An 18,743-nucleotide genomic window follows, 5' to 3' on the forward strand; every position below is an offset into this window, starting at 1 on the left:
GTATATATATATGTATAAACATATACAAATACTTTATTCTTTTTCTTTGCTTTCTTTTCTGATTATGAAATATAAACATTATGAGTAAATTTAAGTAATAACAGTAAATTGAAAACATTTTACTTGTCTAACTTCCATTTGTCCCTTTATCCTCTGATTTTTTAATTTTTATATTTGCAAAAAATATGAAACATATATGCATAATAAACATAATATTTCATAAATGATATACATCATTCTAATATTAACCAAATAATATTCCTAATTAATATAATTATTAATAAATAATATTCCATTATGTCCTCATGATATTCCCAATTTTCTAAAAAATTCGGCCTTTGTACATTAGTGTGCGGATACGAATACATTCTCATGTCTGCGTATGCATACTAAATTAATAACTAAATGAATGGACGCAAAATATATACAATAATAAAAAGTCATCCAGGATTAACTTATCCTAATCTGTTTCTAACTTATCCATTTTGAGGCAACGATCGTATGGAATGCTTTATAGTTTTTATACTTATAAGCAACATCTTTATATTGTTATCATATTGCACACATGCATCCAGATATATTATTGTACATATTATTATATATAATGGTATTATATATATATATATATATATATATATATATATATATATATATATATCCTATATATGTTTGATAAATTGCCATTCGTTACCTCAATAAAAAAAGGGAATTCATCACTTACCAACCCCGATGCGCAACAGCGGAATTATATCTGCCACGTAGCTACGTTGATTCTGTAATAAACAAAAATATTGAGAAAGCTATAAGATAAGACACACTTTTCTAAAAAAAAAATTTCAATAAAATCTATACCGGTCAACCGATTTTAATAAAATTTAAGGAGAACATACTTTCTATGATACTCTATTTGTGTGAAAAATTTCAACCCGGTATCTAAAAAATTGTAGAAATAGATGCGTGTACAAAAAATCCGTACATACACACACACACACATACATACATACTTCCGGACATTTTTTACTAATACGATTTTTCGACATTTTAGAACATTCTAAACCTATTTCCATCAAAATCTCGAAAAATTTTTTTTCATTATTACAAAGCTTCCTCTATGAGGAAGCAATATAAAATTTATATTAAAACAGTGTTCAAAGAACCTAATGTTTTAAAAGATAATTTTTATGAGTATTAAACATTTTATTTATTATTTAATTAGATATTTATTTAAATAATTACATATTTTCCGAAAAAGATCTTTACGAGGATCAATTTTAATAAAATATTAAATTACTCTTTTTCTTCTAACTATTATTTCTAAATCATGGTGAAATAAAACGACTCGAGAATAAACAGGAAAAAATTACTCTTAAAATAAAATACAATATTTTACAAATAAAAAATAATATTTACCGCAAAGTTGTTCCACTGGTGCCCGATGCCTCTCCCAGGCCTCCTCCTCCTTTATTTTAATTGTCATATTCGAAAATGTAACGATTTCGAGCGGCACTCCCGAAAATGCGACGGAACGAACTGTTTATACAATCGGCGGCGATTGTGTTTAGTTGCTTCGTTCTTCGATAAAAGCGAAATAGCCTGTAAAAGATAAGATTACGCGTACACGGAAAAAAAAATGTTGAATCAACAAAATCAGCGTAGTTGAAATTGATTTTATTGATTCAATAACATTGATGATTCAATATTGATATTTCATGATTTTGATTTATTAATTAAAATCTTTCTCTTAATAACATAGAACAGTTGAAAAATGTTATTGTCTCAATTTTATATTTACTTATCTTAAACAAATAAATATTTACTTTGAGTAAATATAAAGTTAATCAATTTGTGTTATGTAATTGAATAAATACTATTAATTTAATTATATTTTTGGTTGTACGAAAAACAAAAATATGTTGAAGCAACAATATAAATCTAATTAGAATTCATTTTATTAATTCAATAATATTATTAATCAAATTAATATATATACCATGCTTTTATTTCATCAATTGAGATCTTTCTTTCAATAGCGAGAATTTTTGAAAAATTCATTATATCAGTGTTATGTCAATTATATATTTGCTTTCTTCTACTACATAAGTACTTATTTTGATTAAATAAGTACTTACTTTAATTAAATATAAAGTTATTAAATTTTTATTATGGAATTGAATAAATTCAGCCTATTCAACTAAATTTTCTGTCGATTCAATCACATAAAATAATTAATAATATTTAACATTGTACATCAATTTTGATATTATTAATACAAGTACATCATTTTGTTAATTTGATTAAATATGACGTCAATTGAGATTTTTCCTTCAATAGCGTAGAATATTTAAAGGGAATTTATTGTATCAATTGTGTCAACTGTATGTCTACTTCCTTCTAATAAATAAACACTTATACTTTGACTAAATATCTCCCAATCAAATAATATATTATTTTTATAATAATATATTATTTGGTTACTATAAATGTGATAAGCGTTTTCACCACTAGGCGGCTGCTAAATTCGTAAGTCAAATTCGACCAGAGATCGTATATAAGACCTCACAGCGAAAGCGTCTATCACTCGCAGTGTACACATCATTGGAGTCAACCAACTACCACATATCACATATAAATAAATAAATAAATAATAAATAAATGTTTAAGACATTTTTTTGGATTAACTCCAAATGGAATTCATATGAGTAATGCATATTATTGTTTCATTTAAAAATCTTGTCGGATCAACTTTATATGAAATTTGTACGAGTAATGCATTACATTGTTTTATTTAAATTTTTTGTTCGATTAAGTCTAAATGAAATTCATGTGAGTAATACACATTATTGTTTTATTTTTAAATCTTGTTTGATCAATTTTGTATGGAATTCGTATGAATAATACATATAATGTTTCAATTAAAATTCTTGTTGGATCAACTTCTTATGTAATTTATGTACACACTGTATAATACTGTTTTATTTTAAATTCATGTTGAATCAACTTCGTATGGTATTTACATTATCATTATGTTTCATTAATTCAAAAATCATGTATTTTTCTTTTAACAAAATGTGTTGTATTAAAATTTAACCACAAATTATGTTAAATTAACTAAATGATGTTTGTGGCAGCCCGTGACGTCGACATTTAATTGAAACAAGTAATTTTTTTTTATTCAACAATATTTTTTTTCCGTGTATGTTTAAGTCGGTACTCTACTGTGAGTTTAGATATATAGGGATACAAGTACGCGAGAATAATGCTATAGTTGAAAGGGTTATAGAAAGCGGATAAAGTACGCGTCGCGTGTGATTAACTTCGAGAGTATCGTACAAGGTGTGGTAAAGCCGCGCAGTCATTATATTCTAGTGATTACAAGTAATCACGTTTAATTGTAATCAATATTTTGTTTGTTTTAGAAAGCAAATATGAAAAAATAGCAATGCGGAAACAAAAGAAGAACCGAAGCCGAGGAAGCGGCCAGATGTAACAGATCGCGAAGTGAGCATTTCATATATAATCTATTTTATTATATTAATTGTTAGTGATGGAAATAATTATTCATTTGCGCAGCATATCGCTTTCAGATCACAATGTAATAATGTATTGAATGTTTAATAAATATATACAATGTCTAATAAATAAAATATTTTAGATTATATTTTAAAGTTTTTATAAATATTTAATAAATTATTTATGATATAATTAATAATAACAAATATATGTATATATAAAATATTCCTAAATATTAATTAAAATTTATATAATCGCTGATATAATCTTGATATCATAATTAAATTATATCAGAATTATATCAGATTTTTTTTTCTTATCAAATTTTATGCAAGTTGATATCTAAATAAAGAAGCATTTTTATTAAAATGTTATTCTTGTATTAAAAATTTGTTGAAATTATGAATAAAATGATACTTGCAAAAGTTATTCTTCTATTTTTATTTTAAGCATGTGTTTCTTTTAAATCTGTTCCCCCAAATATTCGCCCAAAATTAAGTATTTCATGAATTAATGCAAGCAAGCTATATGTATGTCTATAAATATTTTTTTGAATATGTGTTATAAAATAGAAGCATTATCTTTTTTATAAAAACAAGAAATCCATATTTATTTTAGTCATTATTTTTATTTAAATATTTTCGTATGTTACAGATTAATGTTGTATATAACTCCTCTGTTGTGTGTGATGTGAGTAAAAAAAGGGTTCAGATGGAAAAACCCTCAAGGAGGCTGAGGAAGCTTAGGAAAAATATCGGGCCCCATTGGAGCAACTTCGTGGTGAGCATTATTGCTTACTTGCATAAAATTAGTCGTTTTATTTTGATGATGTAAAAATAATAAAGAAAAAAATTAATCTGAAATTTTATAAAAATTTATCTTATGTTAATCCTTTTTTAAAAATGTATAATTATTTTAATAGGTATTTAATGAAAACCCATTAAGAAATTCTATATAAGAATTACACACATGTTCGAAAAGTATTTATAAATACAAAAGAAACACATGCTTAAACTTATTTAATATCCTTTTCTCTGTAAGAGAATAATTTTTATTTTTATTTTACATATATAAATATCTTGTACTAATTCTTTTTGTAAAAAAGAAATCTGTAGAAACGCTTCATATTTTTAAAATGTCACTATTTTATTTTCAATGCAACTTTCTTTCTTATTCTTTATTTCAGCAATTTTAATCAAATTGTAATCAATGGACAAACTAGGTTTATAACAAATAAAATAAAATAATATAATGTGAGATCTTATAAATTATTCGTCGCGGAACAGAGGAATTTTTTTAAATATAATTATTATTATTTGTATTAAAATTTTACTGTTAATAAAGATATTTGATTTTAAATTAATATATGTATATATATATATATACATATATATATATTTTTTTTTTAATATGTTGTTGCAAATAACTTAATAATACCATGAACAATGTAATAAGGAAATACATGCTCGACATATAAAAGCACAGGTATATTGTGCGATAAAATGAAAATGTTATCACGATATTTATGTGTCTAAGATAGCGGTAAAAAGTTTTTCGCGCGATTAACTTCGCGTGCCAAGAGAGACGCGGCATCGCTAATTGATCCGCGCGATAAATCATTGGCCGCGGAACAATAAGGCTTTCAAAATACGCATTCGAACGAATTTTCAATATCCGAATCTATACGATCTTCGCGATAAATCTAGTTTACACCGATTGTTTGGTACGCGTACCAAGTACTATATTCGTATTAGATCCGTATCAAATCTCGGTATAACACCGATATAACCCGAGATTTAATAGAGATTTGATATACGGATGTAGTACTTGGTACGCGTACCAAACGGTCGGTGTAGATTAGGCCATAGATATTCCAACAGATGTTAAATGTAAAGTGAATGCGTAAATATATTGTACTTGCCAATTGAAGACATCGCGACCTCACTACGCGTTCCGCTCGCAATAACTTCACGATTATGCTTTTTGCGAGGAGGAAATATTACTTATATGCTCGCTTTTTTGTTGTCATTTTGTATTCTATTTTGTATTCTAGGCGTATTAACATTTTTGTCAGGTACCCGCAATATTCGCAACATTGGAAAATACGATCGTCACTTTCGCGTCGCTGCCCGTGCGACGCGCCTTCGACCGAACGCAACAAGTATCGCGAAATACGTATTTTTACAAACTATACCCGATATATACCCGAACGCTAAATGAATACTACACGATAGGTGCTGCAGTAAATAATGAATACGAAGTTAATAAACGCTTTACTGTTACCAATTGAACGAGTCGCGAAGCCGTTCATTCCGGCCGGAGCTGATCCGTCGATCCGACGATCCGTCTCGCGCGGCGTTCTGCATTGAAATGGAATGGAAGGAGGGAGGTGATCAATATGGCGCCTATGGCGGAGACGCTTCGTCTCCATAGAGATAATAGAGTGCGCGAGCGAGCTGAAAAAGCGATATAGGAATAGAAAGAGAAAAGCTGCGCAGAATAGAAAGAGAAAGCTGCGCATGGGCACCTTCTGTCTTTGTTTCGCATGCGCGCGTAGACAAAGACAGAAAGGGCCTATATGCAGCATTCTTTTTCTATTCCTATATCGCAGCCTCTTACGTGCTAGCATATTATAGCCACGGACACACACTTTTTCGTGTGAACGCGATTGGTCGAAACTTTACTGTTACTGTTACGAAAAAGTGTGTGTCCGGGCCTATCTCTATGTTCGTTTCCCGCGCGATCAATTTCACGTAAAGAGCGGCGCGGCGCGGCGCGACAATTTCGATCCGGTATCACGTGACACTACGTGAATTAAATAGATAGTTAATAAAAGCGTACAGTTGATTAATCGAAAATACACAATTAAATTTTAATATTGCACGTACAGTGTATACAGTAATTAAATTTATTAATATCGCAAAAATATATTATGTAAGATTACATTTTTAATAAATAATCAATATTTTCGGGTATATCATTCAATACAGCTGCGATTCGCTTATTTACACTTTATGTTCATAACTAATTAATATTAATTTTTTAAAATTACAAACTTTTAAACGAAAAATGAAGATATTCCGAAGTTTCTTATTCTTGCTTATGCTTTTATCGCCTGGGGTATTAGTTACCTAAATTATTTTGGAAACGCAGCAGAAACACTAGATAACACACCAGATAAAAATATTTACGAAACAGCCAAAATTTTTTTAATTAAGCATATTTGTATTTACTTTCGAATTTTTCTGATTAAAACAGGAAAACTGTAAATTGATGGTGCAGGTACTGCAGGTATATTAATTTGTTCTATTAATTCTGCTTGCAGTATTTACCGAGAGGGGGCGATAGTGCACAGCGACTGATTTCCGCACAAACTTGGTTGTTTACAGAGGGCAGCTCTTACTCAAAATAAAAGACGTTTGGTCAGTTTGGTGGCGTTTGGGTAGTACGATTTCGCGCCTCGCGCTTGCATTATTTTAAGGAGACAAGAGACAACAGAGATCCATCACGAGGTGCACCACGATAAAGCCGATTTCTGAAGTGACGTTTAAATTTCCAAAATGGGTAAGAATATATTTATATTGTACTCGCTTCAGAATAAAATCGACGTGTATCATTTCCCTTTTTTTATGAAGCTAGCTACGAAGCTCTAAATCTAAGATGAGAGACAGAAGGAAGTTAAAATATGTATATAGATATATGATAAGGTCTTCCTTCTATTTTTCAAATTGGAATAGAGTAGCATTAATTATCATAACCTGAAATTCTATACATTGAATGGAAATTGATGTGTTTATAGGTAGAAAAAGAGGATTTCAGAGAGAGAGTAGTGACGATCTCTTCTTTGACTCCCAAGATCTTCCTGGTCCGAGCAGAGCCGGCGTATCGTCACAACGACGTACTAGACTTTCGACCCTTACGGAATCACATATGAGCTCGCAGGATATAGCTAGCACATCGTCCCAACGACGTACTAGACCTTCGACCCTTATGGAATCACATATGAGCTCGCAGTATATAGCTAGCACATCGTCCCAACGACGTACTAGAACTTCGGCCCTTACGGAATCACATATGAGCTCGCAGGATATAGCTAGCACATCGTCCCAACGACGTACTAGACCTTCGACCCTTATGGAATCACATATGAGCTCACAGGATATACCTAGCACATCGTCTCAACGACGTACTAGAACTTCGGCCGTTACGGAATCACATATGAGCTCGCAGAAAATGGAGGCAGAAAAGGACACGCAACTAATCAGTAGCGTGATAAGATATCTATTTGCCGCAGATCGCAATAAACAGCCTATACAGAAAACGCATATCGTTAAAAATGTATTAGCTGGAAATAGCAAAATGTTCCGTTCGATTATAGACAAAGTGAACGATCAATTATCTGAGGTATACCTGTCTTTACAATCGTTATTTATGTAATTGCATGATTGTTCCATAAAGCAAACCGTTTTAAAAATAGAATTGTATTTATAAAGTTAAAATTTTTAAACAAGTTGTGGTATTTAATAGGTATTTGGATACAACCTAATAGAAGTTGAAAACAATAAATACATAATGGTGAACGAAATAGAAAACGATGTTCCACACCTCACCTTCCGCGATAGCCATAAGCAGGTGCTGTTGTATCTTGTACTTGTACATATTTTTATGTATGGCGAATCGTGCAAAGAAGGTGATTTTTACTCTTTTAAATTTTGCATATTATAACAATAACACGTAATATATATCTTGTATAATATTAATTTGTTACAAAATAAATTATATATTAAAATTTTTACAAGAAACTTACTGTAATAATGTTGAAAAATAAGTGAAATATTTTCACAGAAGTACTATGGGACTTCTTTCGACATCTGGGTATTATAAATAATGATAATTTTCAACATGAATATTTTGGCGACGTTAATCAGTTGGTGACTGTGGTAAGAAGCTAGCTATTAACAATCAACTAGAGTTTAGTTCAAAATCATAATTGATTTCTAAATGAGATTTATTTACGCACAGGAGTTTGTAAATCAGAGATATCTTGAGAGGACAATGATAGATAAGTACGATCCAACGAAATTCGAGTATTCATGGGGATCTCGTGCGAAAAATGAACTCACCTATCGTTCCGCCTTGACATTTGTCGGAGAGGTAAGCACAAAAATATATATACTACATTTACTGGTATAACAAAGATGATAATATAACAATTTATATATTTAATATTTATCTTTATTAATATATATGAGTTTTCTTAAAGGTTTAAATCTCATTATTTATTAAATTATTGTTTTTAATTTTATTCGTAATTTTCTAAAAGTCAATTGAATTTCAAACAAATTTAATATTTGATAGAATTTTTTTCTATTTTATTATAAATGAAGCACACTGGTTGTTGTATGTAAATGATTAATATGTGAATTTCAGATATACGGTTGTCCTATAAATAAATGGAAATTGCAATACAAAGCTGTAGATGAGGAAGACATAGAGTGAAAAGAAGAACAAGATGATTTACCTATATTTTCGCCGTGTTAAAAGAAGAAAGAAGAAAAGGACAACGTTACTCAAAGGGACAAAATTAAAATGCATAAATGTGTCGCGTGTGCGCACGTATGTTTTCTATTTTTCTATTTTTATAGTACAAAAACATAAAAACTTTTTTCGATACCAAAAAGATGTATTATAAGAGTATTTAAATAAAGTATAAGCAAAGTTAATTTAAGTAAAATTAGAATAAGAAAAGTTTAATTTCTCTATATATAAATTTATACTTCATTCCTTCGTTGATAAACATATGATGAAAGAGAAACACTATATTTCTAGACCGAACTATTTACGATTTCTCAGATATATTTACTGTCCCTGAAAGCAACCTTAAAGCTGCAGGGCTTAGAGTTCGTGTCGAGTCTTCGAGCAAAAGTATAGAATAACTCGTACACATGTAAAAATTACATGGTTTATTTAATTAAAAATACCTCTGATGAAACATGTGCACAGTACATAATTCGTACGGTAGATACCTAGCTAATCGCACATTTATCCAATTAATATTTTTTTTCTGCATGATTATTTTTTCGCACCGTTTGTTTCATATACATTACGAGAATCCGACGATAATTCTTGTCTGCCAAAATTGATGCATTGGATCAGCGCTTGGAGAAGCACTTCTAAGTCCATCTCATTTCCAGAAGCTTGTTCGCACGGAAATGCCTTTCATTTGCAATAACGTTCGTTAGCTTCGTCGATTTCGCTCAGACCTTCGACAAGAAAGCGAGAAGGAAGGAAGGAGGGGTTTTTCGGATACACTTTGCTGATCTTCCTCACGGACGGGAGTCCACAAGTTGCCAAACTTTCCGCGTCAGATATCCGGCCGTCCGTGCGTTTACCTTGCCGTCCTCGCGAGGGCGAGGCGCGGCAGGGTGGAGGGTGGTTGCGCGGAACGGAATCTGTGTCGCGCCGGGTCAGTCGTGGCCCCACCGTCGTCGCCGGGATCGCGCGCTCTCATCAGTGTCCACCCAGCCCCGTTGCTCGGCGGAGGCCGCCGAGCGTCGTCCCACCCGCACGCGTCTTCGTCTCAGGTCGCGCGTCGCGTCTCCGTCACGGCGGGACACCCGCATGTCGTTCCTCGGGATCCTCGCGCGCCGTACCACTGCCCACACGACCCCCGCGGGGGTCGATAACCCGCGAGGAGGCTCCTCCAACTTCTCCCCGAGAGTACGTTGCACCCGTTCCAAGAAAGTCAGTGGATCGTCACGTTTTCAATCTCCTCGGTACGAAAATCTATTTATTTATCGTAAATAATGAAATTCAATTTTATGTCGCTTTACAAGATTTCAGGCGAAAGAGACGAAATAAGGGTGGTTTTACGGAGAACGTGATCTGTGTGAAACGTTTGTTGGATAATCATTCGAAAGATTTAATGCGATATTCCCCAAGTCCTTTTAAGTCCTCGGTAACACTGTATTTTTTCTTCGATTCACAGAAATTTATATATTTAAAAAGAAGTTCACGTATCCAAAGACAGATTGAAGGATTTATATATCCACAGGACTTTCCTTAAAAATGTGGAACGTACGTGAACTATCGACTCCGCAGTGTATACCGCGCCTTCGTTGCCGAGCAACGGATAAAGATACTTATAACGCGTTCTGATACACTATGGAAATACATTTTTATTTTCTTGCGGACAATTATTACAAAATATCCTATATATTCATAATACACTTATATTTCCTTTAATATTAATTTAAATTTATATTGCCATACATTGTTATTTCAAAGCGTTCTGTATAGACAAACTGATTTTCATAAAGTCATATAGGAGAAAACTGAACATTTCCTTTTTTGTTTTTATCAATTTGGTATGTAAAGGTTCATATTTTCGTGTATTTTTTTAGCATTTCTGAGATCGCGCCGCGTGCGCCGAGATTTCAGCGACCAACGATTCTGCGGACCAACCGATCCTCTGTGATATTTTGCCGAATAATTTCACGAGAAAATTCAACATCCAACGGTGATTCGCCTTTACTAACGGTAAGGTGCGGATTAATTTGCATCGATTATCGATTATTCGAATAAATATGTTTCAACGATAGAAAATGCACAGAATGTCACAAAGAAACTTGCTTCAGCATTACAATAATTTAATCGACGTTAATAAAATCAATGATAACAGAAGATATCGAGGGAAGAATAGTATTAACAAAGTTAACGTTTTTAATATCAATACTGTTGCTTTTGTCAATATTATTTGTCACTCATATTGCACATTTAATAAAAAATATAAATTGAATTTCAGAAAGTCAGATGAGAAAACTTAATAAGTACGATCGCCCGATATACACTTTGCTTACTATTTTACTCGTGAATTGTGTCTTGAGCGATCAATATCCTTCTCGATCTACTTAGCTTAGTAGCTGCTAATTTGATATAAAGCAGTTCTTGACGATACCGTTATATTAGCGATATCTTCTTATAATATATATACAATTTTTACCTATATATATATATATATATATATGGCGGTAGATACAATACATGCAGAGAAGAAATATATCGCAAGGGACTTCCGCGAAGAATAATGCTAATTCGATCACGTAATACTATTGAGGACGCACACTACCTTTCTTTCTACCATTTTTCTCCCCGTGTCCAATAGATTTCAGACTTTTCAGAGTATGCGAGGCTTCAACGGGACTTGAAATAGAACACCCTGTGCACACTGACAAATGATCGGTGTTTCGAGAGGAAACGCGTTTATTCAGTTCATATCGATCTGGAATCTCGAGAGCGGTATTAATAGCTGGACGATTCCGCGCTTAATAATGCATTCGCCTGTATCTTTCGCGATATGGCTCGCAATAATTTGCTTCGATTGCGAAATTAGATTGAGAAAGGTCAGAGGAAAAATCCGTCAGTTTATAAAGCTTGTTAAAAGAAGCGGTTCTCATCGACAACGCTCAGCATAACGTCAATTAAAACCTTTCCTCCCGTTTATTTCCATTTTTCCTTTATCTAGCGCGGAAAGATACGAAATCAGAGTGGATAATATTTTTTTTCTCTCCGTCATTCAAAACGTGTTCTTTTTAAATAATAAAATAAATTGCCCGTGAGAGAAATTTAAGTGTCTTTGAATTTGGGATATAAAATGTCAAATGTCTTTGAATTTGGACTAAAATAAAAATATAAAAATAATTTAATACATGACAGTTATACATTCAAACTATCTCTTACTCTTTAAATTACATAGCTTTCTTTAAAAATATTTTGTACTTCTAAAAATTAAGTAATTCTCAATATTATACGCATCTAATTATTGACATTTTCACGAAAAAATTTATTACGACAAAATTGAAATAATATCACATATCGTGATAATAAAACATAATAATAAAACAATACAAGGAATATATTTAGTATCTATAAAATAATGTATAATGAAATTTTCAGTTTTATCTTTGCAATGAAAAAGTAATTTTTCTATCAGAGAGTTTATCAGTTTAAAAATCGCCATATCATAAATTTCCTCTGAAAGGAAATTGCTTGCATTTGAAGAAATTGGAAAACATTAATTATTAATTATTCATTAATTATTTTTAGTATAATCATTATTATATTAAGTGTTGTGTCTACTTGACTCTTATTTGGAAATCCAATAGCTGTTGTCATATTTATGCAACAGTATAATCAGCATCATGTAAGAAGATCATGAAGAATGTATACCTACACTGAACTGTTAATTTCATAGGGTTAAATTATACACAATTTGAGTTATTTTTAACTGTTCTTATAAGTCGCCACTGCTCCTACGCAACAGGTCATTAATTTAACTAAAACAATGTTAATTTAACTAGACCAATAGAGTTAAAATAACACTGTTTTGTTTCGACACACAGCAGTTAAAAATAACAAAATGTTATCTAACTCAAGGTATTGGTTTAAAAACTTCATCCTTTAACAGTGTAAAACAATCAGCTCTCGTAAAATATTTACACAGCAATTTTACTTAAAAAAAACATGAAAATAGCGAAGCTTGGCGATCCATTCGCCAAAGTGCTTTTGCGGGGATTAAAGTTTAAAAAGGTAGGATGGCAAAATGAATTTTTAGGCGCGCCGGGATCAAACAGCAACACTCGCCAAGGTAATCGCGGCGCAGCGATGTTCAACCTCTATCAGAGCCTAAACAAGAAGGACGACGGTGACGGGCAGCGGAACCGCGAGTCGGAGGTGACCGGTCACGACAGATTCTGTCAGCATCGTACCGGTCACTCGAGCACCCGTCGCCGCCGCCGCGCCGTCAATCGCAGGACGCAAAGTGCCACCGAGCTGAACCCCAGGGCGATGAGCACCGCGCGGGGCTCGTTGCGACGTGGTCGCAGCGTGAGCACGGAGGACGAGAATGAGAGCGAGGACGACAAGGGCCATCAGCTGGCGAACAAGCTGGACAATCTGGCGCGGCTGCTCTTCAGCCGCGTGTCAGCGGCACGGGGATACAAGGATCAGGGAGACGTCAAGTGAGTATTTCAGGGGTGAAAAGACCGTGCATCTTCGTCGGCCTTTATAGTCTCGCCGGTCTCGCGCCGGATTCGGGGTCGGTTAAAATTAACCGGCGGAGACAGGATCCATAATTTATGAACTATGGATTTTGTAGAACAACCAGGGAGAATTATGGAGTTGTATTTTATATGATTATAGAGCTTCAAAAAGTTTGAAGATTATGAAGTTACTGTGGAAATAGACATTACGGGGCGCTGTGAAATTAAGGCTGAAGATAAAATTACGGAATTGCACAACTGTACAATTATAGACTCGTAGAGGCAATATGATAGAGTTATAAAGTTGTAAAATTACAACTTACGAAAGTTACAAAACGTTACAAAATTAAAAGAATAGAATTACATCCTGGAAAGATGATTAATATATTCCGAAATTTAAATATTTCAGAAATGACTTTTTATAAGAAAATCGGTTGAAGTTATTTCCTTTCATATCTTCCAACCAACATTCGGTAGAGACATTCGTGAGGAAAGGAATTGTGTCAAGACCTAAAATATGAATCGCAACGTCTCGATCCCCAGCCATTCTCCTCCAGCAGGCGAGATATGATTCCTCCGATGAGCCGGTTTATCTCCTTGGGATATATATTATTCACACGTATAGCAATAGTGCTTATACGGTGCTGAACCAGCTATTACTTGTTGCTGCGACGAGAAATCAACAAGCACAGGGATAATTATTGTCAATATTGTCGCTTTACATTAATAATGATTTTCCCCGTTTGCGTTAACGGCATTCCGCCTAATAGCAGATCTAATATTGTCCGCTGACATCATTGTATATCCTATTAAACTAGCCGCTTCAATTATTTGTGTCATCCTTGGGCGTCTCTGTTTGTAAACCAAGAGCGAGTCCGTCGAAAATACCTCAGACATTCAGCTCTTATCGTCACTCAGCTCTTATCGTTGTATTTTTCGCTTTCGCGCGTTTGTCGTCACGGGCGTTGTACGATAATAAATCGTTTCTCATACGATAATCTTTTTTTTTCACGTCGTTTCGTGAAAATGCCCGGTCAGTAATGAGTTGTGCGCAACCGGACATTCATCGGGAGCCTTCGGCGAACGATCATCGAGTGGACGGAAATTTCCGTGTTCCAACGCGCAGGTAATAGCAAAGCCATGCAAATGCAAAGAGTGTTAAGGGATAAAAGATCCTCTTCATCATTCTTGAAATGTCGAAACGGCTTACATCGTTCTCCGATAATTAAGAACGAGATGGAGTCCCGGGACACTCGGTACATGTAACGCGATTGCGTTAATTCAATTACCATGTCCTTGCGTGGGAAAATGCAAGCCACATTAAGGCCGGCTGATAATATACATATAACCACTGTGGCGATTCTTCTTTCTTTCTGTTTTTTCTTTTAATTTTTTTATTATTGGATGAAACCCCTTGCAGCCTCAGAGCAACGTGGCGCTTTGATACGCGACCGCACCGTAATCCGTGGCTCGCAAATCTAATCCGCTTTTGTTGCTGCCAGAGGCGCGATAATGCACAAGAGTTGCCTAGGCGAACGCAAAGCCCCACGGGACCTTTCAACAGCAGGTAGAAAACGTTTTTTTTTTTTTTTTTTTATTTTTTTTTTTTTATTATTTTTTTTTTTTTTTTTTACATATAAATGATATATAAAATATGAAAAATAATATTAAGTTCTTAGACGATTAAGAACGACCCGTATAAATTATGTATACACGGATACGCGTTATTTTATTCCGCTGTATTTTTAAAGCTCTGGCAATCTGCATTTCTTTCGTTCGTTATTATTCCTTCAATATCCCTTTGTTAATCATGGAAACTTTTTGAAATACGTTACAATATATATGTACAGATACTTATCTGTTGCTTTATTTTGCTGTCTTCTTAGAAATCTGGTCATTTACATTATTTTTCATTTATTATTATTATAGCCTTTAGTGACTGCGGAAACTTTTTAAAACAGTGGGTACTTAATAATTAGATTCTGAATTCTGATGGCATGCAGATCCGAAATGTCCAAAATAATTCTAAATGTTTTTAAGATGATTAAATCGTTAATGAAAATAAGGCTACAAAGCCTGCATTTTGTCTTCTCGGAGATAAACCGGACGGAAAAAAAGAGAGAAAGGAGAAATAAAAAGGGCTTTAAATAAGGAGGCATGATAAAATAGAATTTTGCGTATTCCCAACAGGAACGGCCGTTACACAGCGCTGAATCATGGCTCGAAATCTGTCAGCGAGGATGGAGTCGAGTACATGGAGATGGAAAAGAAATCCCGCGATCGTGCTTTATCAATCTGCCAGGACTACATCGGGAAAACGTCACGTTTCGCTCTCATCAAACAGCTCAATAACATCGGTGAGCTCTCTTTTCGCTCTTGTGATTCCGTCGAAGCCGTCGAAGTGCCAAATAAACGATATACAAGGTGTTCTGAAATCGTAAGGCATTCCTCGATAAGACTGCAACGAAGCGAAGTAGAAATGAAAAAGTAGTAAAATGGGGACAAATTAAAAAATCTAAGAAGCTAGAAAATTAAAGGAGGAATTACCCCGATACCGATAAAAAATCGATAATCATACGATTTTATGTCCAGAGACTTAAATTTTCTTTTTCATGTTAACGTTTACTGGCTGTCTTCGAGAAACTTTGTATAAAAGAGAAAGCTGATGTGTGCAACTGTTAAAATATTGTTAAAACATGTACCTTTAGGATCGAGAGTAGACAAGTATTGGTTCATGGTGAGAGATACGTCGCTGAAGACGGACAGATTGCTGACTTTGGTGCCGTTGAATCAGAATTGTCCATTGACTGTCTGTCCCTCCACCAAGGACATCTTGAACAATCTGTTCCTGGCCTTACAACATCCCTACATCTGCCCTGTCTTTCACGTCGATTTTCTCGAGTATGAGGACCAAACGTACATCGTCCTGGTGCAACCCATCAATCAGGGCAGCCTTAAGGATCTAATACACGGCGTAAGTGCTTCGTGACGTAGAAATGGATTCAGCCCTTCAGAAGAGTAAAGAAGTACGAACTTTATCTTCGCACTTCTTGATCGATCTGAAACTAATTGTTTTACTCACTTTTCCCCTTAACCGAAATTTTATTAGATACCATTCTTTCCATCTTCTTGCCAATATCAAGCAAATTAAACTTTACTTAATCGATTAAATTCGAATAATGTAAGATCCATTTTAGATAATCGAAGGTCATTTATTTGCAATCGCTATATAATAACGCAAATAATTTTTCTCTGTATATTTGAGATTCCTGAGGACAGGATGTCTTAATAAAAATACTGTCCTGTGGCAGATTGAGCGAAACTGCTGGAATGAGGATTGGACTCACAAGTATGCGCGAGGCAAGGGACTCACACTACCGCAAGTGCAACGAATGGGACGCCAAATATTGGAAGCGTTGGTGTTCCTGAAGGAACGAGGATTCCCCACGGTGACTCATCTCCATTCGGGCAACGTGGTGATTCAGAATGGCGTTGCGAGACTAGCCGGTCTGGAGAACACTCTTCTAGGCTTCACCAGTCGCATACATCCCATTGTGACGTCCCGATTAACGCATGCCACCTCGATTGATATTATATGTTTCGGTAAAGAACAATATTCTTCGATGCTAAGCTTTTCAAAAGAATTTTAAATCAACTCTTTAATTATTAATATAATAAGCGTCGGCGAAATACTTTTTTAATACAATTTTTATGATCACTTTCTATATCTACCTTCTGGCAGGATATACGACTTTAATAATATTTTAAATTAGATCTTTGTATTTTGTAATATTTTAATATAGAATTTTGTATACACAATCTTTTCGGTGATATATTTTAATAAAATACCAGTTTTTCAATATAATTTTTTTTTTAACCGAGCTTAATGTTGCATTTTTTCAATAAAATTTTATTTTAATTTTCAAATTTAATTTTTAATAAATAATTTTTAATAAAACTAATTTTTACATTACCAGGACACATGCTATTCGAAATGTGCGCCGGCTACGAATTATGTACCTTCAGACCATCTGCCGTCCAGTTATCAGAGATCGAAATGTATCCGCAGGTAGAATCGATCGCAATAACAACTCGGTGTGGTCTATTCATACAATGAGAATATATGCGCTACGTATTTCAATTTCAGGTCGTGAGATTTCTGGAATTGATATTCACGGAGTCGGAAAATCATTTTACCAGCATAGAGGAGTTGCTGATCCATGATCTTTTCAGGAATATCGATCTCCGCGAGATGCGATGCACGGCCGTAACTGTGAGTACCTGGTTTCAATCTGAGTAATTTGAAGTTAAAGCCAACTCAATTCCAACAAAATTAACGCGACTATTTCAGGTATTTCGTCCGACCCTGACACCCTCCATAATGAGCCTGCTCGACGGAATTAAACGGCAAGACGCCGGAAAAGGGTGAGTTTTTGAGAACTTCAAGAAAATTATAATTTAATATATGAAAATCTACTTACATGTATTCGAATTCGATATATAAATAATTATTGGCGTTGGAAATAATTTGTTTCGCATGCGCAGCTGGCATAAGACACGCTCTATAAGCGATGTCCATTTAACGCGCAGATTTTGGTAATGAACGATCAATTAATTGCACTGATTAATAAATGTGAGTTCAATTGAAGGGGCAACACATATGAGCACTCTACTTCTTTTTCAGAATTGCGAATATTGGCAGCGAGGACGGTGTATCGCTGAACAGCTTCAACGGATCCTTACTCACGCAAATATACAACGAGCTTTCACAAACGGCTTTATAAAATGTGGGAACAAAGTCTCTCTATATACACATATACATATATATACGTATATTTTATTTCTAAAATAATGCACGTTCCTATTATATTTGCAAAGTGCCAAGAAAATAATTGACCCGACGCTAATTCTACCATTATATAATATAAAGCGCATGCCATAGGATTTGTACAATGACGATGTAAAGATGATTTTCTTGTTTTCTTGTTTGCTGCTACAGATAAAAAAAATTGTCAGCCGTTAAAAATAATTTTTCTGGGTATTGTAATAATTCTAGAGACGGATAACAATCTCTCGCTCACTATAGAACCTGAGAATTATTTTAGATTTTTAATTAGATATTATTTTAAAATAATGAGAATTATAGAGAAATCGCAAAAATAATAAAACTGGGAAAAGCGTAAATTGAATTAA

General features: G+C 33.8%; 2 protein-coding genes across 6 annotated transcripts in view; both read left to right on the plus strand.

The window, feature by feature from the left end:
- The window catches only part of LOC112458900 (non-structural maintenance of chromosomes element 3 homolog), a 13,232-nt gene extending 3,991 nt beyond the window's left edge, over window positions 1-9,241 (plus strand). The window contains exons 2-9 of one of the 2 annotated variants that reach the window (XM_025022731.1): window positions 3,417-3,498; window positions 4,165-4,290; window positions 6,836-7,074; window positions 7,310-7,914; window positions 8,038-8,200; window positions 8,356-8,450; window positions 8,533-8,664; window positions 8,941-9,241. In XM_025022731.1, coding sequence (XP_024878499.1) covers window positions 7,071-7,074; window positions 7,310-7,914; window positions 8,038-8,200; window positions 8,356-8,450; window positions 8,533-8,664; window positions 8,941-9,009 — 1,068 coding nt within the window. In that variant the 5' untranslated portion in view covers window positions 3,417-3,498; window positions 4,165-4,290; window positions 6,836-7,070 and the 3' untranslated portion in view covers window positions 9,010-9,241. The remainder of the gene's footprint in view (window positions 1-3,416; window positions 3,499-4,164; window positions 4,291-6,835; window positions 7,075-7,309; window positions 7,915-8,037; window positions 8,201-8,355; window positions 8,451-8,532; window positions 8,665-8,940) is intronic. The other variant, XM_025022739.1, reaches the window with a different exon arrangement.
- A 772-nt stretch (window positions 9,242-10,013) lies between these two features.
- Window positions 10,014-18,741, plus strand: LOC112458817 (slowpoke-binding protein). 4 transcript variants are annotated; one of them, XM_025022631.1, is made up of 11 exons: window positions 10,014-10,286; window positions 10,914-11,049; window positions 13,124-13,529; window positions 15,741-15,907; window positions 16,259-16,524; window positions 16,862-17,153; window positions 17,528-17,619; window positions 17,698-17,823; window positions 17,902-17,975; window positions 18,096-18,146; window positions 18,235-18,327. In XM_025022631.1, coding segments are annotated over exons 3-11 (1,425 nt in total). In that variant the 5' UTR covers window positions 10,014-10,286; window positions 10,914-11,049; window positions 13,124-13,173; the 3' UTR covers window positions 18,236-18,327. The 4 variants fall into 4 exon arrangements, with proteins under 4 accessions (XP_024878399.1, XP_024878394.1, XP_024878408.1 ...); XM_025022626.1 differs by lacking the exon at window positions 18,096-18,146 and having other exon boundaries at window positions 18,235-18,739; XM_025022640.1 differs by lacking the exons at window positions 10,014-10,286; window positions 10,914-11,049; window positions 13,124-13,529; window positions 18,096-18,146 and adding exons at window positions 14,148-14,676; window positions 14,971-15,117 and having other exon boundaries at window positions 18,235-18,741.
- Window positions 18,742-18,743: the final 2 nt, after the last annotated feature.

Source organism: Temnothorax curvispinosus, unplaced genomic scaffold, assembly GCF_003070985.1.
Source record: "Temnothorax curvispinosus isolate PA1 unplaced genomic scaffold, ASM307098v1 QBEX01000892.1, whole genome shotgun sequence".
In the NCBI taxonomy this organism is placed as follows: Eukaryota; Metazoa; Arthropoda; class Insecta; order Hymenoptera; family Formicidae; genus Temnothorax; species Temnothorax curvispinosus.